At 42.2% G+C, this 26,425-nt stretch overlaps 1 protein-coding gene across 1 annotated transcript in view; it reads right to left on the bottom strand.

Annotated features, from left to right (window-relative positions):
• Nucleotides 1–17,724: 17,724 nt before the first annotated feature.
• Nucleotides 17,725–26,425, bottom strand: part of MKX (mohawk homeobox) — a gene marked incomplete at its 3' end in the record, with an annotated part of 45,080 nt that continues 36,379 nt past the window's right edge. The window contains exons 5-6 of the mRNA XM_084260417.1: nt 18,024–18,057; nt 17,725–17,911 (exon numbers count right to left, since the gene is read on the bottom strand). Coding sequence (XP_084116543.1) covers nt 17,725–17,911; nt 18,024–18,057 — 221 coding nt within the window. The remainder of the gene's footprint in view (nt 17,912–18,023; nt 18,058–26,425) is intronic.

Raw genomic sequence — 26,425 nt, forward strand, 5'->3', positions numbered from 1 at the left:
GGGGTTCATATTTCTGGTCTCATTTTGGTAACGACTGACGTGTGGTCTGTATTTGTTTATAGACCATGGTAGTGGTCAACATTTGCACAGATGCACAGAGAGCGAGCCAAGTGTTGAATTCAGAGACCGCAAGCATGGAAGAGAGGAGCTGCCTTTAACTTTCCACTTACTGTACCTCTGTAGGCACATGGTGGTGCCTCACATTTGTTCCTCACACGCCATTAAGAAAGACCCAAGCCAGAATAAGCCTGTAAGTCTTTCTCCTTCTGTCTCTGTATGTAACATACCTCAAGCTATACCCTAGAGAAAGTCTCTGGGTACAACCACCGAATACGGAGTATGATGAATCTTCTTAAATCCTTTCTCAGACAGGGTGACCTGAAATGGTTGAGCAGAAAGCACTCTCTAGCTCTGAACACAACAAAACTTTGAGGAAGGTGTGCTAGTCCCAGGAGTAAGGCTGAGTGCTCCTTCCTGCCCTGTTCAGGTTATTATTATCTCTTCCCTCTGCGTCAGCAGCACAGCTGGGTTTTCAGGGCTTCTCCTTCTTAGTTGGAGCTGGGTGGTGCTGGCAATTTTCTGCCAGAGGCATTGTGCATGTCCCATCCAGGGGACAGGTGAGGGCTGGGCAGGGCAACCAGCATGTGGCTATGAACACAGTGGTGCTGGAAAGAGAGAGCCTGCTGCCTCTGTGCCGTTACATGTCTCTAAGTGCAGGATTTCACTTGGTGACAGTCGCCTAAATGGAGGTTTCTGAAGGTAGATGCCCACAGCTGTCTGAGGAAGCAGGGAGGTGTAGACAGCTCAGCAAGGAAATCGTGCTTTAAACAGAGCAGAATCCCCCTGCACAGTCCTCTGGCAGTGTCAATGAGATATCTCTCATGTCAGTGGGTGTTCCAGTGCCTGACTTACATGGAAACCTGCATTTTGCCTCCAAGATTTGGTGCTTCAAATGGAATCGTGTCCACAGAGGCTCAGCAGCATCTATTTTCATGAAGAGATGCTCATCAACCTCTGGGCTGCCTTACGGACCTGGAAGCTACTGGAAGCTAGTTCTGGGAGTGCTGTAAAAGCCAGGCTGCTCCCCACATCTTTCAGTCATCCTGCCTCTGTAGCATGGGACTGGAGTGTCTGCAGTCCCAGCTCCTTCTGGGCACGCTCCTAGGAAAAGCCCGAGGGATAGTGCCCAGGTGGTGCTCTAAGCACTCAGGAAATGCCCTGTAATAGCGGCTTTGACATCCCAGGGCCACCCCTACGTGTTCACATCTGGACTTGACCAATCTGCACAGGCTGCTCTATGTGGCAGACTAGTGCAGCTAAGATTAATATCCAAGTTCTTCCCTTACTTGAATCAAGCCACACATTTGGACCTGACCTTCTACCTCCCAGCTATCTCCTGCAGCCATTAAACCCTGACATCTGGCACTACCTCTGTCCTCATCCCAATAACATTCAGTTACCTTCAGAAAGAGCCTCAAGAGAAAGATGCTGAGTGGTAGGCTCAGATAATAGTCTGAACCTGAGAAATACCCTGCAGAAACTGCTTCAGCTGATGGCCTCAGAGCTGTGTCGGCTCTGTCGCCAGCCTCTGACTGGTGACAATTTCCTCCTTCCCCTTTTGGGGTTGAGCCTCAAGTTCACAACATGCCCTGGAACTTAGAAGATATTTCTTGAAAGTCCCAACTCAGCTGCCAAAGCCATGCATGAAACCAGGTGCCCTCGCTGGTCACTGTGGTCCCAGGGTGCAGCACTAATGTAGGTTTGTTCTTCACTGTCTGCACAAACATTCTGGTGCCTCACACAAAACCAGGCATGACCACCGCCCAAAGGAATTCAATCAAGCACTGAGATGTCTAGCTGCTAGAAAATCACCTGCAATTATTCACACCCTCAAAATTGCAGGAGCAAAATGAGCCCCTGCTTTTCAAAATCAGGTCCATTATGTGTCTGCAAAGTATATAATCTCCACATAATTCATCAACACCATTAATCTAGACTTCTAGGTACTGAGCTCAATAGCGCATGTGTTTTCCATGTGTGTGTAATATCAAACAAACCTGTGTTTAACTTGTCAGAATATAATCAACTTCCATTAATTACTTCAGTATGAAGTCTCCTGTACCAATGGTTCTTCATATAATCACTCAAAAAGCTTTTATTGGGGAGCTAAACAGCTCAATAACACTAATTAATTGTGTTTCTTGGACAACTGAGGTTGTATAAGTGGAAAGGTGGTTTTGGTACATTTCCCACTACATTGATTTTCACATTTCTGGAACGCATTTCCCCATAATAGTCATTAGTGCACAGAGAGAAGAGTTGGAAAGGTGCGGTAGAAGCACAGCATTCCTAAAATATGATTTGAGATTTGTACTGGATCTGCACTGTTTGCCAGAAATTCAAACTCTGGCAAATAACTTAGCCTTTCTAGGCTGTTTGCCCAATAGGCTGAGTGAAAAAAACAGCAAACCTAAAAATCTGCCAATATTTATGTACCAGCGTGTGATTCAATTGTTTTATTGCAGAGTAAAAGTGACACGAGGGAGAGGAGGAGGACGGAAACTCTGCGAGTCAGGGGAAAACGATGAAGCATTTGAATGTTAACCTTAAAGAATTTAAAGATCTTTAATTAAACTACCCCAAAACTCACAAGCTCAACAAAACCAAAAAAGAAAGAGAGCAATTGCTCTCCCGGGGCTTTCAAGGGCTTTACTTCTACACATATTTTTCTAATTCCACATAGAGGAACAAAGAGTGTGCTTTTCCCACCTGAGAAGTGTTGTTTGGTGATTCATGAAGCTCTCTCCCTTGTCTGAAGCAGAGATTTCTCAGTTATGTACCCCAGGGCTGCACCACTGCAGAGCGGAAGAGAGCTGTCTGGGAGGGGGATTGCTGGTGGGGAGGGCGTGAGGCCTGTGGACCATTTCAGATCAGCAGGATATTACTTAGTGTCGTGTGTGTATGCGTTTATATATCAGGAGTAAATGAATTGTTGCACTCAATGGCATGGAAAAGTAAATAAAGAGCCACTCTCAGATGGCTCATGAGTGCTGGCTGTGGGTTTCGATTTGTGTTTCCAGGCTCCATTCCACTGCTGGTTTTTATGTTTTCAGGCCCTCTGTGCAGCTCCAGTGTTATCTCAAAAGCACCATCTTTTTGTCTGCACAAATACTCGGTAACACTCAAAATACAAATCCTCTTATCCACGTGTTCATAGTTTTCTGCCTTTGAAGTTCCCACACCCTCCCCAGCTCAAAACACAGCTTGCACTCAATGGAAATGCATGGCACAGCCAGTGCCGTCGTAAATCAAGATCAAAGTGTGTTTAAGCCCTATGAGATTATTCTTATTTAGTAGCTAATTCTTCTTTAGTAGCAAACATTGTCACAAAGAAGTCATCATTTAGTCCTGTGCCCTATTGAGTCAACCCATCCCTGGAAAAGGATGTACTTACTGGGAAGTGCAAAGAGGGGAGGGAGAAAAGCTGTAGACAAGTGTATTGTGATAGTTTAGGGCTTTACATTTTCCTTTGGTATGAAGGGCAGAGTTCATTCTGACCTGTAATTAACTAAGGAATGAAGCCTGCACTTTAATTCAGTAGTTCAAATGAAGTAATTAAATAATTAATAATACTTTTGATTTTCAGGAAATGGAACATCTGCTACTGTGTTGCTTTTGCTGGTAATCTGAAAAATAGGTTGTCCAGCAGTTCTAAGAAATAGAAAGGATATCTTGTCAGTACATATTCCCACACCATAATTTCTTAAAAGATCAGTTCTAGATTCTTGATGTTTCACGCTCTTTCATTATGACTGTGGTGTTAATACTATATTCTCCAGGCAGACCTCTCAAAAGCCATTTGATAAAAAGCTGGTGCCAAGAGACAGACAACAGTGTCAGTATTATTCATTGCTCCTGTGATGATCTCATGAGATATTTCTGTCAGTTCCGTAAGTAAGCATGTTTTTACAAGCTGGTTTTTGCAACTCTTGTTAAAGGAGCAGAATCTTAATACAAGAAAATGGACCTAAATAAGGAACTAGGCTTGTAGGCTCACTGAAGTATTGGCAAGTTGCAGTCAGGGTCTCTTTAATCCCTGGCTCTAGGTGGAGGCAGAGGAAGGAATCCGTGTTCTGTCCCTAACAGGTGGTGTCCTATGTTGGTCAGGTTTTTCAGATCTAGGACATTTGAATGATTTCCACCCTCCACTGATTGTTAGTTGAGTTTAATAACCAGCTCCCATTAGCAGGATCTGTAATCTTCTTTGCTACCCTGAGAGCCAAAGCCTATTTCAATCATGCTGCACTTGAAGCCATTTCAGGTTTCATCATCCTTCTGAACATTTCTGACCACTTATGCGAGTCCTCTGCATCAAGAATAGCTCATCTGGTGCACACAAACAGTTGGATTGTCAGTCTTTGCTGTGAACACCTTGTGAATCATGTAGCTGGCAAAGGAAGGGGATTGAATTTGCTATAGTCACTGGGTCTGATACAATGGTAATAAAATCCCTGTCTCTTTTGTATCAAAGTGATTGTGAATCTCTTTGTCTAATGGAATTGCTGATGCTTGCAAAAAAAAATAATCTTACTGTAATGAATATACATAAGACTTAAATTCTGATTTACTTCCCCCCCCTTTCTATTTCTGGCTCAACCTCCATCTTTGTACATAGCTTGACTTTGCTTTGCCTCCTACTCCCGCCTCGCCACTTCCCTATGCACTAGTTTCTCTCTGAAGTGAGCTGCTCATACTTAGAAACATATTCAAAATGTCCCTTCAAGTCAATATACCCATTCTTTTCATACCCAGCAGAGCTTTCCTTCTGAATGATCCATCTTGTCACACAAGGAACACTCCTGGTGGTTTTTTCACACATCCTGCTGGCCTGCACACTCTTGCAGAGCAGCTCTGAGGACTCCCCAGCAGCAGCTTCCCTGCGAATCCCCACTCGGACTACAGGCATTTGTTTTCCTCTTACTAAAGCGGCATTGACCGCAAACCAGCCTGTCAAAAAGGGTGTCAGTTAACATATTCAGCAACCTCTTTTGAAGCTTGAGGCAAACTGCGAAATAACTTCTTCCCCTGTTGGCATCTGTAGCGAAACTAGAATTTCTCAGCATTCACCAGAGGCTCTGGAGCAAGTGTTATTTGAAGCAGCTTATAGGATCTATTCCTGTGTTTTTCTTTGTGGTCTGTCTGCCTGTGTCAGACTCCAGAACATGGTGAAAATGTTCAGTCTCCCATGACATTAGGTAGAGGGAATATAGGCTAATCCTGCAACACAACCTTCATAAAGCTTGTGCAGGAACTTCAGATTCTGCTCAAAACAAACATACCTTCTGGAGGGCTTCTGCCCAAGTATTTTCTGTGGAGGCCAAAAGCACTTACAGAGTGCCGAGATCCTTCAGGAGCAGTTCCATTGCACCTAACTGGAAATTTTCTTGCTTTCTCTTCTGGCAGTTTTAACTTTCATGTTAAATGTACATCCCTCTCTGTCAGCTTCCATGTTTTTCAAGTCTGTTGTCTTCCATCTGGGAGCCACCTTTGTCCTTTATGTTAGGCTCTGAAAGGCTGGGAAAGTTAAACAGCCTCCGATGGATGGCTGCCCGGTCTCCTCCACTGGCTGGCTGGTGGGATCAGAACTCGCTGTCCTTCCCCTCCACTCTTACGCCTGGAATGTAAACACACCTCCCAAAAACAGAGGAATAAACCAGCTGCTATTCACTCTTTTAACCATCTATTGAGCAACAGACCTCCATTCCATGTTTATAAGGCAGACTGCTGAAATGGAAAATAAGGGTGGGGAGGTGACCTTGAGAGGCCATCCTGCCCCAAATTAGGATAAATTGCACCTATTTAATTCCTGAGTAATATGTCTCTAACTTATTCTTAAAAAATCTTCAGTGGCAGGAAGTCTACCACCCACATAGGCAATATACTCCAGTGCTTTGCTGTCTGATCCCCCTTCTTCTGTTGGCATGTTCTACCCAGTAACTCACCCACCGTCTCCTTTGCTGCAATTAAAACCCATTATTACTTGACTGTACTATGGTACAAAGAACAGATTCTTTCCTTCATCTCCGCTGTCCACTTAAAGAGTTTTATCTTCTCTACACTTAACAACACTAGGCCAATCAGTCTTTCCTTCCAGATCATGTTTGTTCCTATTTCCTTTAAGTGCAGCCTCTGCAGAGCTCAGCAGAGCAGAAGACATTCACTTACACATCATATTATCCAACACCTAAATATACAACCCAGTGTGTCATTTCTCTTTTCATAATAGCAGGATGGTTTTGGATCATCTTCATCCTGTGATCAGCCATCATCTTCTCCTGCCAAATTCTCAGCAACCTCCCCAAAGTCTGTGCAGTTCAGCACCTTTGTTCACAGGTCCTTGCAATGCAGTTTATTAGTTCTTTTATTTTGCAGGCCATTTTCCCAATATATCAAGGAAATTTTGAATTCTAACCCTGGCCCTTGATATACTTGCAAGAAACAAATCAACAAAGTTGATTTGAAACAAAAAAAAAATGTAACAAGATTCTGTACTACAAGAGCTCCACTTTTTTCTGTTCAAGACCATTATGAGACCAAAGCTCTGTTCTGGGCTATATGCGCCCTTAGGAACTGGTTGTACAAAACTAATAGCACATATCCCACAGCTGGGGAACCTTTGCTTTATTCCTTTAGCCAAGCTATTGATGAAAATACTGAACAGAAACAGCCAAGGACAAACCTCTGTTGAAGTCCTTGATGCATACTTCCATTTTGACAATGAGTCCCTGATAACTTCTCTGAGTATGAGTTTTCAGCTTGTTTTGTACACTCTTGAGGGTAATTTCAGCTCCATGATATTTCCTCTAGGTATTTCTGAGAATGTCATGTAAGATGTTGCCAAGAGTCTAACTAGAGTCCCAGTAGCTGTTTGATCTACTGCAAATCTTCCATCCACACAGTTTGCAGGACAAAAATGAAATTGGCTTGATGTGACTTGTTTATCAGCAAGTTAGATTAAGCTGTTACTTCTAGCACCTAGATGTCCTCTAGGTTCTTACACATAGCTTGGCAGGCTGTTCTTGCAGTTCTTTGAGATATCAGCCAACCATCTGGACTTCTCCAGTGTGTTCCTTAAGCAGACAAGCAGCACAAGTTTTGGAGAAGCAGTGAACACATTTGTATAGCACAAACAGCCAGAAATGGGGCTGCTTATCCCGGCCTACTGGACCAAGAGAAGTCTCTTACTGCCTTGCTACATGCATTGCAGGCAAAGTGTGGGCAGGATCTGAGTGCAAGTGAGCCTCAAGTATTTGTTCTGGTGTTTTCCTGGTTGATCTGCAGGGACTGGAGAAGTAGGTGACACAGAGATGAAGGGGACTTGACCTTTGCCTGTGACCTGCCCTCCTGCCTGGGTTGGTGCAGCAGTGATGCAAGCCAGAGCAATGTTGAATCACCAGCACACAAGGGCCACTGCTCAGTGTGTCTCTGCGCTGTAGCGTCCCACCTCAGCAAAGAGAGACACCAAAACAAACTGCTGAAAGTAAGGCATTGAAGTATGCTGCCAGGATTCTCAGTAAGAGATGAAAACTGGATTCTCTGGGAACTTTCATGCTCAGGTGGAAACCACTATCAAAGGTCTCTTCGTTTTGATGAAAGCAGAAGTCAGCTCAGGGGCTGTGACATTTAAGACTTCATAGGTGAAAATGTAACAAGTCCTCATGGTACTACATGGGGCTGTTTTTCTTTTCATTCTTACAGAACAGGTTAAAAAAATTACACTTGGCATTTGGTTTTCAGGCTACCATTTTGTTGCTTTTGAGGGAACACAGCAAGAAGGATCTAAGGATTAGTTTACATAATATATTTTCCACATGGCGGTGTCTAATTTCCAGTTGTAAATCCAGGTTCCACCGAATCCCCCTGTTGTGCTGGTGCAGGTCCTTGTGAAACAGATACAGGAAATATTTCATGTAATAAACTGGGTACACAGCTCCCACCTCGGCTGCCCATTAGGAAATTGCAAAAAGATCCCAACCTTCTTGTATTTCTATTCCTGAAAGTAAAGCTGATTGTGATTCTGTGATTCTGTCATGCTTCTCAGGAGAGGTTTGATATTGGCTGCCTTATATAGAGATGCACATATAGTTGTTTTCACAGTGAACTCTTTTATTATGAGTAGCCTTGTTTGAGATGAGAATAACAGAAATGTGGTTTTCTAAGAACTAAGACCACGAAGGGAAGCTTTTATTTAAAAGGTGAGGGAGGGTGGGTAAATGTGACTATGTAGCACTTCGCACACTTCAAAGTGACAAAACCACTGGACTGTCCAGCTGTAGCCCTGTTCAGCTTGACCCTGGGCACAGCCTGACAAGATTGTGTCAGCCTGGGCAGGTTGCTCTAAAGAAGACCTTTCTGCAGCTCACCTACAGGCATCCTCAGCAGATGCCAGCTTCACGAGTGTAGTCAGGGGGTTAAAGCACTGGAAATTACTATGTATTTCTTTGCTCTACATCTTGAAGCGTGGAGAGGCACCGTTAGCTGTTTGGTTGTCTGTCGCATATTTTTGCCCATGGTCTCACAGCCAGTGAGGTTTTACAAAAAATCTTGGACTGCTTAGAGTTTTCTAATTGCCGTTATACTGCTCACTGAGAAATGCATTTATTATTGCTGTTGCGATGTATTTTTAAGTGATGGGGATGCATCTTCAGTCTGACACTATTGATTTCTCTAGCTTTCTCTGTTATTTGTAATCAACAGGCATGAACTAACCTCACACAGGTTCTTCCACTACCACAGCAGGTGTCTGCTCTGCAACGATGATGAGTACTAGCAAATGCCATGCTCACTGTCTTCATTTTCTGGCTGAGCAAAAATTCTTTTCCTCATCCAACAGTAGTACAATTCTTGTAGTTGAACTTAAAACCCAATTTTTTGAAGGCAATGGGAAACTGATACACAGGTGACCAAAAGCAGCATCAGGCTTGCTGAAACCATGCAGCATAAAAACTAGTACTTACAAAATTAACTACCAAGCTAGAGACTTTTACATCCTCAGGTCACCATGCAAAAGTGCTCTCGTTTTCAAAGCTGAGCATTAAAAATTCTTCCATATAACTCGGGGTGGGGGGTGGTGGTATATTTTTCCATCCCATGGAAATTTTTGAGATGTTAAAACTTTCTTGTTTTAAACTGTGTTGGAAAGTGTAAATATATAATCAAATTAATATAAATAGCCAAAAGAACATTTTTTAAAAGTTGGTAAACATATTTGGTGGCCTCAATATTTTGATAAGTTTCAATGATTTCCATTTTGGATTTGATTTCAACCTTTTTACTATAATTATCTTTCAAGACAAAAAATTAACCTGGAAAGATAGATTTATCCATTAAAAAAATAAAATAAAATTGGGGGCTTGATCATCTCCAAAGTTTCTTAAAAATAAACCAAAGAAATTAAACGCAGTTGTCCTGCTGCACAGAATGTTTCCGTTTTGCTGACCTCTCATTTAGCTTGCAAAGATCTAGGTGAAATGTTGCTGACCACTTTTCAGGGCAACACTGGCTCCCATTGAGTACTTGGAACATTTTATAATTCAGCCACATATTCTGCAGCCATTTCACAAGATCCCCAACTTAGATTCACATTTTAACTGCTGTCCAAAGCGCTTTAGCCATGGATTTCATTTGTACACCCTTACTCCTCCCTGGAACAGATGCATGGCTGCTTTTTTATCTGTATGTGAAGACAGCAAACACGAATGGAAATGGCATATCTTTTGCTGCTGCATGAGTTCTGGATTTCTGAATATGACAAACACAGTCCATGGTTTTCAGGTCTGGCCAAAAGTTTCTTGAAAGAGCATGAAAAAGGAGCACAAAACCTCTTAGAGTGAAGAATCTTATCCCCATATCAGTTAATATGAGGATTAGAGCTCTGCTGAATATCCCAAAGCCATGAGGATGATCCTAAGTGAAACATTTTATCTTGCACCTGAATGCAAGATATACAGTGAAATTCCTGGACCGCAAAGAGGTCTGTTTTTTAAGCTGGAAAGATGCATTGCCCCCTTCCTGGGATGAGGTTTTTCAGGTGTTTCAGTGTGGCCCTCAGCTGATGTTGCAGAGGAAGGTAGGTAGTTGTAGCCTGAGCTCACCATGTCTCTTCATGGTGTGGAACATAATGGTTTGTTTCCTTACAGTGTGGTTTGTCTTCCCTGACTTTAGCTGGGTCAGGTTTGGTCAACAGGTCTCATTAAGTATCTTATTCTACTGCTACAGTCAGTAAAGAGATGGAAGTGCTACAGAAGGTGATGCCTGCTATGGGATATGTGCCTGAGATGCAATTTTAAATTATCATCAGTTAACCATACAGTTCCTTAAGTGCATCAAACTGAGTGTGCCACTTACAAACCAGTGCTGCTCTCTCTGAACTTCAGAGCCTCACAGCAGCACTGAGGGACATCTTGTAGACATGATCCTCATCCCACATTCTTAGAGCATTCCCTGGGCAAAAAAGCCAGCAACTGTGCATTGACCAAACCCTGAACAAGGCTTGCCTGGGCACACATAGAAAGCCTGTTGCAGAAAATATCCTGCACTGCAGTCCTTCACCAACAAACTATCTTTCTTATTCTCAAGATAATGTGCCTTTACCATAAAGAAAGAAATGTCCCTAATTTGTGGTTATTTACAGCACTGTAAATCAGGCACATGCCACGAAGTACCAATAAAAATTGTTTAAAATCAGCCTTAAATAGCTAAACTCTCAACAGCAGCTCATAAAATGAGACTTGGCAGTTCGTAGGTAGTTATGGTTAAATTGACAGTCCTTTTGGGAGTTAAGATAGCCAAAAGCAGTAGTAGTTAGGAGTGAAGTGATAGATGGTGGAGCTTGTTGGTTGAAGAGCCTCTATTGCATGCTTCTGAGACTGCATATGTTCACTGGCCCTGGACTGGGAAAAGGGAGATAGCAGACTTTGTCCATGAATACCAGCTTGTTGAATCATACATCCTTCATCTATATGGCCCTAGAAACTGCAATGCCAGAAGAATGAGTTTTGGCATGAAGGATCCCATTGCTGTCTGCATGTAACAGGAGACTTTTCAAGCAGGAAGAGAGATAGGAGAGTCAAGTCCAAACCTGGCTGAAAGGAAAGCTAAGGAAATGTGAAGAAGGGACCAACACCACGAATGAAAAAAAGCCCATCCATAAAGAAACCAGATCTCAGCTCCTTTTATAAAGTCAGGTGCATGAATTATATTAGCCTCGATCCAGGTCTAACTTCCGCTGCCAATAACCACTTCCACTGCCAATAACCCAAGCTGACATAACAGCAACATTAAGGAGATTTGGGTGGGGGTTTTTTCTGTTGCATTAGGCATTCATGTCTCCTTTCCCCTTCTTTCTCTTTTTTTTCTTCTTTTTTTTCATAGGGTACTTGCATTGTAGCCAACCTCCTCTCTTCTTTTTAAACAAGAGGAGTTTCAAGGTGGGCCCCAAACCTGAATATTGGCTCAGCAACCCAGCACTGTGAAAGCCATGGGTTTGGGTCTTAATTCTGCAGCTAATGTGGATTGAACACACGCAAGCGCTGGGAAACCTTCTTGGACAACATGAACTGACATCCATGCTGGATTCTTGTTTCCTCCCTTGCAGTATGGTGTTAAAACAGTGCTCTCATCAGGCAATTCAGCCCTTTGCATCATGCTTCATCTCTCTTTCCTGTCCTGGCTACCTGGGTTGGGTAGGTATTGCACCAGAGTGGCTTCCAACTATCAGTGCCTTTCTGCAAAACACAGCTCAGCCATGCAGAGCAGTGTGATTGCCCTCTTTGAAATACTTCACCAAAGAACAAAGAAATTTGAGGACATTGCTGTGGACAAGTGAAGGCATAGAACAAGCAATGGTGCAAAAGCTGCATAGAGATACTCACGCTGTGGTGAATCCAGTCCATGCCCTGCTGGGGACCTTGATGTACCAGCTCAGGCTTGATGCCAAACTTGGTTACCCAGCTTCTGAACTAGGCCATACTTCTCTCCAGCTGGCTCATAGCAGGCATGCCACTGTCTGTGTTTAGTCATGGAACATACCTTGGCCCTCTGATGTTCATAAATTCTTGGATTTGTTAGGTTAGGAGCCTGGATCCCTTTGAGGTTTTTTCTGTCTCTCCAAGAGTCTCTGTTCATAGTAACACAGGAATAAAACAGGAGTTTGTCATGCTTGAAACTGTCACTATGACCACCAAATTGTGCTGACTGAACTTAAGAGGACTACTGGAGGGTCTGACGTCCTCAGTCTGTGATGAGCAGGGGTTCCATTTTTCTGCAAGTAACAGATTGGGGGTTAAGAAAGTGGCCAGAGCATGACATGAAATTTCACATCAAATAACGCTGGTATGTGTGAGAAAGTCAGCCATGACAGAAGACAGCTGCACCCTTCCCTTTGCCACATACCAAGTGGGCATCTGAGGCAGTACGCAGCCCAGTGAGCAGTGACAAGCTTTGCTATTGTAACTGGATTTCTTTTCTCAGTACCAGCTCTTCCAGGGCTACTCTGAGGTCCTCAGTGCTCTTTTGAATGCAAAAAGTATAAATAAGACTTGTATAGCCTTGGTGCTGCTCAACTTAGAATTTATTGCAGCTTTCGGAGGCTGGGTGACTAGTCACACTTACTCTCATCTTCCACCTGACACAAGGGACGTACCAGCTGATACATCCATCTCCTCCAGTCCTTGGAAGCCATGCAGAGGAATGTGGCCCAGGGTTTCCTCAAGACTAAAATAAACAGAGTCATCACCAAACCTGGACACCTCTGAAAGTATTTCTGAAGGAGAGTCTGAGCTTGGCAGCTGCAGCCCTGTTGCTTGGCCATGAAGTGCGGGTAGGCATAGTGTGTTGTGCCCCACCAGCACACTGCCTGACAGGCCTCATGCCAGTATTCAGTCAGCAGGTGAATCACAGAAACACTAGGTTGGAAAAGACCTTTGTGATAGAGTCCAACCATACCTGTCCTCTACTAAACGATATCCCTACGTACCTCATCTACCTGTCTTTTAAACACATCCAGGGCTGGTGACTCAACTGCCTCCCTGGGCAGCCTGTTCCAATGCCCGATAACCCTTTGGAAGAAGGATTTTTTTCCTAATATCTAATCTGAACCTGCCCTGGTGCAGCTTGAGTCCATTCCCCCTTGTCCTATCACCTGTTGCTTGGGTGAAGAGTTCAACACCCATCTCTCTACAACCTCCTTTCAGGTTATTGTAGGTGGGGATAAGGTCTCCCCTCAGACTCCTCTTCTCCAGGCTAAACAACCCGAGTTCCCTCAGCCACTCCTCTTAACGTTTGCTCACCAGACCCTTCACCAGCCTGCTTGTCCTTCTCTGGACACGCTCCAGGGCCTCAATGTCTTTCTTATAGTGAGAAGCCCAGAACTGCACACAGTATTGAAGGTGCAGCCTCACTGATGCTGAGTGCAGGGGCACAATCACTGGACCTGCTGGCCATGCTATTTCTGATACATGCCAAGATGCCATTGGCCTTCTTGGCCACCTGGGCACACTGCTGGCTCATATTCATCCTGCAGTCAAGTAACACCCCTAGGTCCTTCTCTGCCAGGCAGCAGGTGAGAGAAGGCAGTTACGTGGTGCTCCAGAGCATGCCCAGGGCAGCTTCAAATTCCTTTCCCTTGTGCAGGTGCCCTTTTGACTGAGGCACACGATCCCCACACTCTCTCCCACAGTGGGGGATTCGCAAAGGATAAGAAGGACTTTCTGGGTATTAATTCCAAAAGCTCATGATTATCAGGGATCCCACTCATTTTTATAATCAAGGCTGCTCCCTGCAATAGCATCTCACATTTGGTGTTGTGGGTCTCAATTGATAGCTTAGGTAGATAAAACCATCATTCATCAAAGCCAGGACACATAATGAAATATTAGCTGAATAAAGCGATCATGAAGAAACAGGTTTAAATTCACTCGGCCTTTCCTCTAGCCTAAGATAAATGCATTCTTCTCTGCGGGGTACAGAGGTGCTAACAACCTCCCTTCTCCATCTTATTCTAACCCAGTGTGCAGTGGTTACTTCACACACTCACATGTGGGTGTCCAAGTCTAGCTGCCATCTTTTGTCAAACTTCAAGTTAAAACTGAAGCTACTCAGTTATCAAAGGTCCCCAAAGTGGCCTATGTGTTGTCCTGGGACTTGCTCTTGGTCTCCCTGGTGGAACTGCTTCACCTGGAATACATATTTAGTTAACAGGCCACCAGCTGAAAACATGAGGCCACAAAGTGAGGACTACAGCTCAGTGGTTGTAGCTGTTGTATTATGCTGGAAGAGGAGCCCAATGTATATTCTAACTACTGAGCAACCTGGAAAAATTGGAGCTCCCCTTACTCGCAGTGGTTTATAGGAGGTTGGGAGTGCTCAGCTCTTGCAAATGATGTGACAGCGTAGGTGGGAGCAGAATCAGTTGGTTTCATCATGTCAGACTCAGGCATGAAGTAGGTGCCAAGAAGTTCAGCATCATTAGAATGTGGGTGTTTTTACACATTCACAACAGCAAAAGTCAGACTCTACATATTCCTGCAGGAACTCACATAACAACTGAATATCCAAGTCTCCACGTGGCCACATGTTGGATGGCCACAGATCCTACAGTGGTATGCATGTGTCACAGATAATCAGAACTTAAAACCTGAAAGTGTCAGTTGCCAACCAGAACCTTAGTTATCAACCTTCGCATGCAACTGAAGGAACGCTGAAGCGCAAAAGCTAGGAGACCAGTTGCACTGGGGTCTCACTCCTATAAGCACTGAATTTCTAGACGCGCTGATTGCATCTCTTTCTCCACCAAGGGTCACCAGCCAGAGTGTATTCACCCATGGTACTGTCAACAAATGTAGCCTGTATTCATCAAAATCCCTAACGACCAAAGTCTTTCCCAGTTTCTCCAGTGACTCAGGACAGTGGTTAGCTATGGCTTCTCTTTGCACTCCTCCAGTGTGGATGATTTCTAAGCATCACGCAGTGCTGTCATTAGCAGTCATTAGCCTAAGTGTGCTGAACTGTCATTTCCATCGATGTGCTGAACAACTTCACATAACTGTGCACCCACAAGGTGTATTAGTCAAAACACCGGCATTCCTGCTTTGTTTTGCCTATCACACACTTGTATCCCAGTACAGAGAAAACCTAAGTATAGCAGGAAACCAGAAATGCAAATGACTTGACTAAGGACAGATAAATGAATATTTAATTCAAACCAGCAAGATGTTGTTTGCAGTTATTTATTTTACTAAAATGGTTACATATGTCGAAACAAAGAAGAGCAATAGTAATAATGTTTGTTTTTCCAATATCATAAATAATTATTGAGTCTTCATTAGCTGTTGGCTCAGCACTGATCATGATTTTTGTTATTTAAAAAAAGACACACACATAATTCATTAGAATTTGTGTTTTCAGAAAACTCTAAAGCAGCAGTAGAAAAAAAATAAATTAAAGGAAATGGTAACAAGAAATTATGCCAAGTATTTCTTAAATTTAAAACCCACTTGATGTGTTTTACAGATTATTCTTTGTGCTTTGATAATTTAAAAAAAGAACCATGAACAAGTTGTTTATACAATGGCTTGTCTTCTCCAGTTTTACTCCAGAGAAGTCCCCAAGAGTACCTTCTCTACATGACAATTTTTGTTGTTGTTTATACAGACAAAAACACTGTGTATATTTCTAACAGAATTTGTCAAAACCATCAATTTATTGTCACAAAATATTTAATACCAGAATAACTTATAATAGTATGAACAAAAGTGAAGTATTAACTCTATGCTATTAGTTATAAACTCACATTATTATGATGTCAAAATCCAGTAAAGTATCAAAAATTAATGTCATGGAATCTTACACACATAATAATGCAAGTCAGTAAAACTTATACTTCAACTGTTCATACAGTCATGACATACATTTCTTGCTTGGCACTTTAAGTCATTGCAAATCAGCAATTTAGAAAACAAAGTAAAAATATATATGTACAAAATATTTTCATATCAAATCATTTTCATTGTACACTAAATAAACCCAACAACATGTTATGTTACATCAAGAAGTTTCCTAAGAAGTCACACCAAGGCTGATATTTGCAATGTATCTGGACTATTTTAGTGCAACTTGAACAGCCTCTACTTGCAAGTTAGTTTCATTAGCACGGTCCTGCTTCCATTGAAGTGGGAGTGCTGCCTTTCAACTTGGTGGGAGCAGGACTAAAGTCTTGTTCATTGATGGCTCACCAAAAAGAGAAACAAGGAAAGGGATACGTAGGGAAAAAAAAACCTGACAGGATACCCACAGGAAAAAATCCAAATCCTAGCCACAATCAGCTCTTTTCCAGTTTTCCATAACTGATTCAGTATAAATCATTTTTGGCTTTGCCACTGTTGATTCAAGCACTGTAAACCTCATTAGACTATTGTTATATGACTTAAGAATAACTTGTACACCTCCCAATAAAACTCAAAAATAAACAAGGTTCTATGCTAGTTATTATGCTCAATAGCAGTCAAGTTTAGAGACATGACAAAAGTCTAAACTACAAGTTTAGTACCTACTTAAAACCCTCCCACTATAAATGCTGAGATTTTTCAATGTTTCATTTCCCATTTATGTTTCTAGTTTGGGCTTCAATAGTTTACAGTAAAGGTTTTTCTCAGTGAAATGTGAACTGTCAATTAACTGTCCTCGTTTATGCAGTCCCTACAAATTTTTTTAAAAATTTAAACCATGTTAAAATAATAATTTCCACCATGGAAACTTTTTTTTTTTGAGCTCCACTGTAAATAATAAATGGCATTATAGATTTAATTTTGTACAAGAAGAAATCAGTTTTGTTACTATCAAGATTTCAGCAAATCTTTAAAATTAAAGAAATTCAACTTGAATTTACAGCTAGTCTGTTTAGAACCTTCTCAACTAGAAATTTTCAATGAGCAACAGAGCTGGGAGCATATGTGTAAGTTCAAAATAATCTGAACAATTAACTTATTTCCTAAATTTGTTGTGTTCTAAAGTATTGCACTTTTCAAAGGAATGATTTTGGTATTTTAATATACTGCTTATACAGGTAAGAAACATGCATAACAACCTCATTGTCACTTTGACAAAACATACTGTACATTTTTTATAACACTGTTGATTAAAAAAAAAGAGAGAGAAAATGATGTAACAATTTAATTAAGACTTGTCAATTTGTACAAGTCAAACAAGCGTAACTCTCCAGGGCCTCCAGCAGTAATGTGTTTAGCCCTAGGCTGCTTAAGCCCACTTGGAATAACATACGAAGTTTAAGCATTATGGCATTGTCATTTTGAGGCATAATACTGTTGTACTATGCCCACGTTATAGCTTATTTTTTGAAAGCAAGGCACTTACTGTAATAGCAATGCAAACATCTTATGCGCACTTTGATTAACATAAAATAAGTTAATGTTTTGATAAAAACAGGGTCTTTTTATAATTTACATGCCTTTTATAGAAGCAATTGAACATTTCATTTAATACAATGAAAATGTCTGAGTCAGGAGAAATGTGTTTTTTTAACTGACCATACTGTAAAAGGGGCCTATTTCCCACATTTGCCTCATATCTGTCAATCCGATTTTGCTGCAAACCAATCCTGTGAGGAAAATGTCTGTTTGACAGGGAAAAGAAAAAAGGACCCATCTCTTAAAACTGCTGAACTAACGGCACTTTGACAGTCTTTACTTCTGATATATGTGATGATTTCTGAATGATGCAGCTGGTAGTTCCCTGAAGTTTATCCTTCCCTTGGGCAAGATTCGTTAGGGCCATGGCTGCGTTGATCTCCTTCCAGTACGTTTCATCTTTGCTGGTTCCTTTTCTGTTAGCTGCGCTAGAGTCAAGCAATAAAGAGTATTTACACGTATGGCTTACATAGCCATGTGATGTCAGGAAAACCGTAATCATAATAATAATTTTGGAAAACTGTGAAGTCCCTTACTCACCTTTCACACTTATTTGGTCCATTCTCCAGAGTTTCTGCAAACAGAAAAAAAAAATCCTATGTCTATAGATAGTTTTTAAAACAAGGAAGTTCACAAGAATAGACACATGGAAAAATAACCCAAGATTAATTCAAAAACTGACACCAGATTTCCAAATAAAATAATTGTTTGGGCACATCTAAAGGCTCTGCTTCATACAAGCGTCTACATGGAGAAATCTACACTGAGCTTGGAGCAAAGCACATGAAAAAAAAACACACTGTGAGGATGTTCCCAAGGCATGAGCTTAAAGAAAGAGGCTTTGGTGAGTGTCCTGGGTTCAGCCAGGGTAAGAGTTAATTTTCTTTCTAGCAGCTAGTGTAGTGCTGTGTTTGGGAGTTAGGATGAGAGCAGTGCTGATAACACCCTGATGGTTTTAGTTGTTGCCAAGCAGTAGAGGACTTTTCAGCTTCTCATGCTGCCCTGCTAACGAAAAGGTGGGGATGCCCAGGAAGCTCAGAGGGGACACAGCCAGGACAGGTGACCCAAACTGGCCAAAGAGGGTATTCCATGCCAATGATGTCATGCTCAGCATTAAGGGGGGCTCGTGGGGGGGAAAGAAGTTCTTCTGGGGGGATAGTCCTGCTTTGGGATGGCTCTGAGCTGTACAGCCTGAGTTGTGCAGTTCGGTGAAAAACTGCATCGTCTGTCACCAGTTCCGTATATTTTGCTATAAAAGTCATATCATTATTATTCCTCTCTCTCTGCCATCCCAGTAAACTTCCTTATCCCAGCCCATGAGGTTTGCCTTTGGTTCTTCTTTTCCCTTCTCCCCCTTCCCCCCACCCCCTCCCCAGAGAGAGTGGCTGTGTGGTGCTCAGCTCCAGGCTGGGGACAAATCCATGACAGTGAGGCAGAATCTCACCGATTCTCATCAGACCCTCACTGGCAGAACTGGTGCTGAACCCTGTCCAGAGCATCTGGCACCAGCTCATGTCTGGCGAAAGGTTATCTTGGCAATAATGCTGGTCTTGGAGGTTCACCTACATTTTGCAGGGTGATGGAGACAGTTTTTCAATACATAAATCCCAAGGACATAAGGAATTACAAAACCTAAAAATAAAAATCAGCTTCATTGCCCTTTGGTGAATGGCTTCTTGTGTGCACTAAAAATAGGACTTTCACCCAGGCACACATGATGTGTGTGGTTTTTAATGCGCCCTTTGCCCAGGCTGTGACTCAGTCACAGAGGCTGGCTGAGAAGGGTACAAGTAACAAGCACACCTGGTTAACAGCCTGCAAAGATGAAACTGTATCACAGGCATAAGCTACACTTCCCCATCAAGAGTCACAGTTGTTCATTCATTAAGTTCTAACGTTGCAGAAAAGCCAGAAATATTTACCAGGCAGAAATATATAAGCTTTATTCAATGGACTTGCTATCCTGGCCCAGAAACACATTACAGAGGAGCAAGAAGCTGATGCCTAACTGTAACACCAATGGAGAACCAGTCAAATAAAAGAAAGAGCAATGGAATGAGTATTAATGGTTGCAAGACAACACCCCACCCCCCTCCCCGAAAAAAATGCCACACTGAACAACTCAAGTCTGCCACACTCCCCAGCACTTGGAGATGACCACAGTCTCTCCAAAAGAAATGCAGGAGAGCAGCAGTAATTTGAGAGAGCAGATGTTTGCCAAGCTGTTTGATTGAACAGGCCTCCATCCTTTTGCAAAACAGCTTTATGAATCATTGTCCACAGGTGACTGAGTCCTCAGGTTTACATTTTGTTCCAAAAGAGCATATATTGAATCAGTATCTCTTCAGCTGTCCTAGATCAATGCTTGAATGGGGCTCAAGAGGGGGAAGTTCAACTTACATAGAGGAGAAGGAACCAAGGAAAAAAAAAATGTTTGATCCAGAGAGAGGTACTGAATGACATCAAAAATCTTCTGGATGCTGTACTTTGCTACACAAAATTATTCAGCCCTGCCTCATTTTTATTTTTTTTTTTTAATACAGACAATTTTAAAGAGGAGGTTTTGGACTAGATAGGTCAGTAGGTATAGAAATGGAAATGGCAAGTAATAGAGAACATCGCTGCCAGAGCAAACCTGGATATAAATACACCTCTCTCAAGCATCTGTCAGTTTCTTTTGCTGTTGGAAAATATTTCCTATGAACAAAAAAATTGCTTGTACAAACTTCTGAGGAAAGTAGGTGTGAATGGTGACACACATTCCAATTCCAGCGTTTATTTGAAGGAGTATTTGCAAATATTTTTTACTGGTGTTTAGCCAGCTCTAAAAGAAAGTGGCTTGCCCATGGTATACAAAAGCAGTAGCAAAGCTAAAAAATACAAGCCAGGAGCAAAAAGCAACGCATTCTTTAATTTTGCAGAAGGTTTTTCTTGAAGTAAAAGTCTTTTTTTAATTCCATTCAGATTTTATGAGGGTTTTTTTTTTTTAAATTTAAAATGTCAAACTCGACACTTGGTTACAATAAAACCATCATTGATAATTTGCAAAGCTCTTTCTAATCACTGCTGTAAAAGCATCTTAGTACAATGAAGTTTGAAAATCCATCATTTCAAAGCACAGGTCCCCTTTTTCTTGCCAAAAATCCTTTGCTGATGCACCAAACCTCTGACAACACATCTCAGTTTGCACTACCATAGCATCCGAGCAGCTCACATCTGTCTGAACAGTTCTTAGTGAAGAAAGAAAATATTGTTACAATTTATTTTTGGGTGGGGCTAACTACACTGAGGGAGATAAAGACCATCTGCCATGTTCTACTCGACATCTTCCTGGTCAAATCAACTCGGTCCAACTCAAAAGGAAGAGCAGTGTTCACCTCAATTGCTATCAGGCTGTTGTCTAAGTTATGCATCTTTATCCAAGGTGGGTGTCCAGACTCCACACACACGTAGCAGTATGTCTTCCAGGACGTGGTTTCAGCACACCTGTCTAACACCACAGCCCAACATGCCTGAGTGTTGTTGCAAACCCAGACTACACAGCCCACTTCCATGGCCACCTCCTCCCACTGTTTGCCTGTGGGCAGTGTTAGCACCCATGTGGATATGCTGTGGGCTGGGTGAGGGGACATTAAACTGCTGGTGTAAGTATAGCCTCAACTGCTTAGCTCTGCCTGGAAGAATTGCAGCCTGGCCACATCTGACTCTTCACTGATAGAAGAGGACAAAAGAAGGTGACAAAATTTTATCAAATATTTTCTTTAAAAGGTGAATCTTTCCTGACATTTTCCTTCTTTTGCAATCTACCTTGACTTCTAATTAAAGCTTTTAATAATTAAAGCTTTTGATATTTGTTTGACATGTCCACATAACAACTGAAAACTCGGTTTCAACTGGAAAAGCAACATTTTAGTGAGACTGCTTCATGAATATAACCAAAGAACAGCATTCCCAATACGGAAAGTGCTCGGTTTCTTGACAATCGCACAATGTGTTCCTAGATTTCTTCTCTGAGGCAACGAGGAAATAGCACTGGGAGTGGGTGACATCTCTGAGTAGCCTCAGGTAAGGACTCACCCCAGCACAAGTGCAGACCTCACGCTTCACTCATGAGCCCTCTTTCACCACATGAGAGGCAGCACTTTCTGCAGGGTGCCAAGGATTCACAATAGCTGCCGTCCTCAAGGGCTGTGGTTAACTTTAATCTAACCTGCCTCAGATGGCAGCCACTTCTGGCCTCTCCTGAAAAAGCAGTCCTCTCACTAGCTGGATCAGTGTAGGCTGTGACACAAATTTTAACCCCTACAGACTTGTTAAGCTTAGATCAATGTGTCAAGTGACACCAGAGAAAGCCAATGCTTATGGATTACATATTCCATACTGTTCCCAAGACTTATTTGATAGGGTGTACACTGAATTTTATCAATAGTATGCCACTGGCCGGTCACGAATAACTTTCCTAAAACCGTAATTGTGTTCAATAACATATTTATTAATTGAAACTCCAAAAGAAGCTGCTGGTTAAGGTGGTTTGTCCTGTCTCAGAAAGCAATGTGCTTCTTGTGACAGGATGTTTGTAGGCTTTCAGCATACACTGAGATCGTATAGCATATCTATTTAATATTAAACATCAGAAACATCTTTTTGTTACAAGTTTGTGAATCACTTAGTGGCCGTTTGCTTTACAACTGGAAAGTTTTAAGCACTATAAAAATGGAAACTCAATCATTTATAATTACGGATTGTCATCTACACTTCACTTTCTGGTGCTTCATTCTGCTTCCAGTTGCAAGCAACCAGAGAGTCAGCTTTTGCCTGGCCAGGAATGTCTCATTCTGCTCTCACCATCCGCCCAAAGAAACCAGCAAGGCAGGATATTTGTTCCCTCTTGTTTATAATAGGAAGTCACTATAAATCACTTACCAATGGAATCCTGTATACCTTTCCATTAGTATGAGTTTTCAGTATACAGTTTACTGTAGCACGCAGTGCCAAGAGTGTAGTCAGTGGACAATACAGGCTTTGTGATACAGTATGGTATTTTTCAAGACTCACGTAATTATTAATAATATATGTAGCTTTTTTTTTTCACCACTAAATTTCTTCATAAATATTCACTGGCTGATCCTGACAGCTCTCTTGCAAGGTAGCCTGCAGTCCTGTTTTAGCAGAGATGGAAATGAGCCTCAGAAGTCCAAAGACAACATGCCTAGGCAATACTCTGACCATTTCAAAAGCGTTTAAGAGCAGAATTTTCCAGGATTTCTCCTATATTTAAAACGTTTTCTTTTGTTCTTCTGCTATCAGAAAGGTCCACCCAAAGAAAATAAACCCCAGGGTTCTTGCAGGGAAACAATCCTTCAACTGGATGATAGAATCCCTTATCTCCAGTACATTGTCATTACACCTGACTGTTGTCAAAATAATATACAAATAACTCAGAGGAAGATACAAGTCTAAGTATGTGCACAGCCTCCTTTTACATACCGCATCCAGTGTAAGAGAAGAAAGCCAGAGTATAAATGCCGTAGCACATATGTCTACCCCAATTTACAACATACAAAGGCTCTCTGGCTGCACAGTGCTTGCAGCACTTTCAAATATTTCAGAACAATTCAGACCCTTACTGTTCACCGAGCCCAGACTCATAATTTTCATATACTTGGATGACTTGAGGGGTGTGCTAAATAATGTTAATTGCAGTTACATTTTATTCTTTGGATCTAAGAATTCTGATCTAAGAATATCACACGTGTGTGGTGATGAACTGACTTCACCTAAAGGCCCTGCTGGGAACAGCAAAGGGAAAGTCCGACCACTTACGTAGGACCAAGAGGCATCCACGTTGCTCCCCTTCTCGGTGATATATAGAGCTCAAGCTGAACCTGAACAACTGGCTTCAACCGCTGCTTTGTGTTATCAGGTAACACTGACAAAGCAAAGATGGCTTGAAACCAACAGGGGAAAGAATGTGTGAATGAGAGAATGAGACAGAGAGGAAAGGCTACAGAACCATTATGTAGTGGGGAAAAAATGGACATGAGATTCAAGACATGGTAGGTCGGTCCCACATGACCATCACAGTTCTTGAAGCTGCTTCAAAACGTAAAGATTCCTGATGAATTACACACCTATTCTAGCTCAAAACGGATGGGAAAAAAAGAACTGCTGGCCTCAAATGGTGAATACTATAAAATATTTGTTGGTTCAGTAAAAGGTCCTGTATAACTTATCTTCATTTTAAAATTGGCAATGTTATTCAGCCGTTTCTCTCTCTGCCTCTCCTGAACTTCCTTTGTTGGTTTTGGAGACTCTGACTTAACATGTGTTGACCAGCATTTTCAAAACAAGCCAGAGGAGGAAAAAGAGGGAGGAACAGGAAATAAACTGGGGCAGCTGAATGAAAAATGAAGTTTACATGTGTGAGTAAATTAGTGGTGAGATGAGGTATTTCTGTAGGTCACACACCCCCCACACACCCCTTGACTCTAATACTTTCCAAACCACAATTTCAGGGCACATATGACTTTCAGATCTCTGGTTCTCCAAGAACAAAACTGGGTTAACTGCAGTTAATATTCCTGTACTCTTCTGCACTGACACAGCTCCTTTCCTCCCAAAGGATCCCAAACTAAACCACGAATCACTCAACTTCACTAACGTGGGGAGGGAAGGTGGCTTAGCCCAGGCTGCTCAGCAGTGCAAAGGAGAGGAAATTGTAGCCCAAAGCATCAGGCCAGGCCCTTTCCTCTTACAAGAAATGTCATTTAATCTTGGTGCAATGACTGTAGCACCTTTGAAAAACCCAAGCACAGCAAACCTCAGCTCCTCTAGCCTGAATTGGAGGAAGCAGGAGCTGGCCCTTCCATGCTTACACTTGCAGTGCTCCCATTTTGAGCCTGATGTGAACAGACAAATGAGTTTCTGAACACGGATACCACTCAGACAGGGGCCCACATTACCAACAGTGTTCTAGACATAGACAGGACTCATCTGATGCAGCACATCAACTCTTAAAGCCCTTTTTCTTTTGCACCATCCTCCCAGGTCTCCTCAGGGACATCAGAACTATGAAGGACGTAACATGGAGAAGCACAGACCGGAAAGCTTACACTGGAAGACCTCCAAACTCGCCCTGATAGCTGGCCTCCTGCAGACCCCAGGCCACCACCACATGGGACCCACTCAGTGAAGCCACTCCTGCCTGGAGTAGGTCCTGGACTGTACAGGTCCATGTGGAACTGCCCAGTTAGAACTGGCAGTGCTTGTGCAGCAGAGCTTTGTGGTGGAGGGACAAAGGTTCTCATTTGAGTTTCAGATGACCTGTGGCTGCAGACACAGTGAGGCAGTGTGATCTGCAAATGTGTGTGATACCAACTGCAGCTGGTTGTACCTCACGGGGGTACTGCATTTCTACTGCCACAGATTTATTACCATGTCCTTTTGTTGGGTGGGAGGAGGACAGATGTCAGAAACCTGCAGGAATGAGCTCTAGGCCCAGGCTCTAGAGAAAACTCCCTTCCGGCAAAGTTTTCATTTGCCACTGCAATCTCTTTCTTCCAGGAGGAGGTTATGGAGCAGCTTGTAATGAAGCCACCCCCACAACCCCATTACTTCACTCCTTTGGCTTCACAGTGACATCGAGTATAATGACTGACCTGTCAACAGTTGTTATGTCCTTTCAGAAGAACAAACTGCACAATGACAATTTATGTTCACAGTGACAGCTACAGTGAATATTTTTCCCTGTGCTAGTGGTTTGGTTTTTTTCCAGGAACAGCTTCAGCCCTGGTCTGACCTCTTCTATTAAGACCTATAGGTTTGGTCTTGCCAATGTTGGGAATACTCCTTTGCCATCACACCTCAGACCAAGCCTTTTCAGGGAATTTTTTCTTTGAAATTGACTTCTTGCAAAGAACACCAGATATAAGATTTTGCTGTGAGGCACTGGTACCACTCAAGCATTTTTCCTGAATATCCGAGAACCTGAAGACTTTTCTTCCTTGCTCAGCCTGGAGCCTGCTGAAGTGGGAGTAGGCATCTCGTTACATTTTAATACATGTGATTTTTATAAAATGAGTGTACATGCCCACAGAGACTGGGATAGGTGTATTTTATAAACCATAAGAGAGAATTGAGTTTGCAGGTCTATATTAACATTTGCATTAATAAGTGCACTGAAAGCCCTGCATAATAGTAGGCACGGTGCAAATGGCCTTATGGTCCTGCACCTGCATGTAAGAATTTATGAGTTAGCAAACTAGATACAAACCTGGTGTAAATCACTTCATTGTTTGGGCTGTCACGGCTGGCTCTAAATTTCCCATAGCCAGTGACAGTATGTTCTCCTTGGTGAGGTACAGGGCACTGTGTGAGACTTGTTTTCCTAGCCAGACTTTGGTAGAGCCTACAGTAGGAGTTGGGGCTGTGTAGTGTTGGAGAAGAGCTGTTAATGAACTGACGGTCACATGGAATTATTTTCTTTTCAAGTTTGCTGTGAAGCTGACTGAAATCAAATCTTTCCTCATTGAGTTGGCATGTAATTAATAGTGTAATGTTGTCAGATTCCTAGGTGATAGTCTCCCACATGCATTCCATAACGGATAAACAAATATCTGACCTAGGCTTAATTTTTTTACTGTTATTTAGAAAGGGATTTACAGCACGTGCTGTGCTAACTGGAAGGATGAAGTAGTTGTACCGTTGCAAACTGTTAGGGTTAACAGTGAAAACCAAGTTAGGCAGCAGGGAAGGGGGGGTGGTAGAAAAAGATGAAGGAAGAAAGAAATAAAGAAAAGAGCACAGAAGATGCTTTAAAAACTGAAAGGAGAAAATGGCAAATGAAGATTTATTAGTAAAAGAAGAATAAGGAATATGAAGGAGAAAAAATACCCCTGCGTTAATTTTATTTAGAGGGTTTTTTTAATATAAAAATACCCTTT

This window comes from Gallinula chloropus (assembly GCF_964237585.1).
Source record: "Gallinula chloropus genome assembly, chromosome: 2".
NCBI classification, from domain to species: domain Eukaryota; kingdom Metazoa; phylum Chordata; class Aves; order Gruiformes; family Rallidae; genus Gallinula; species Gallinula chloropus.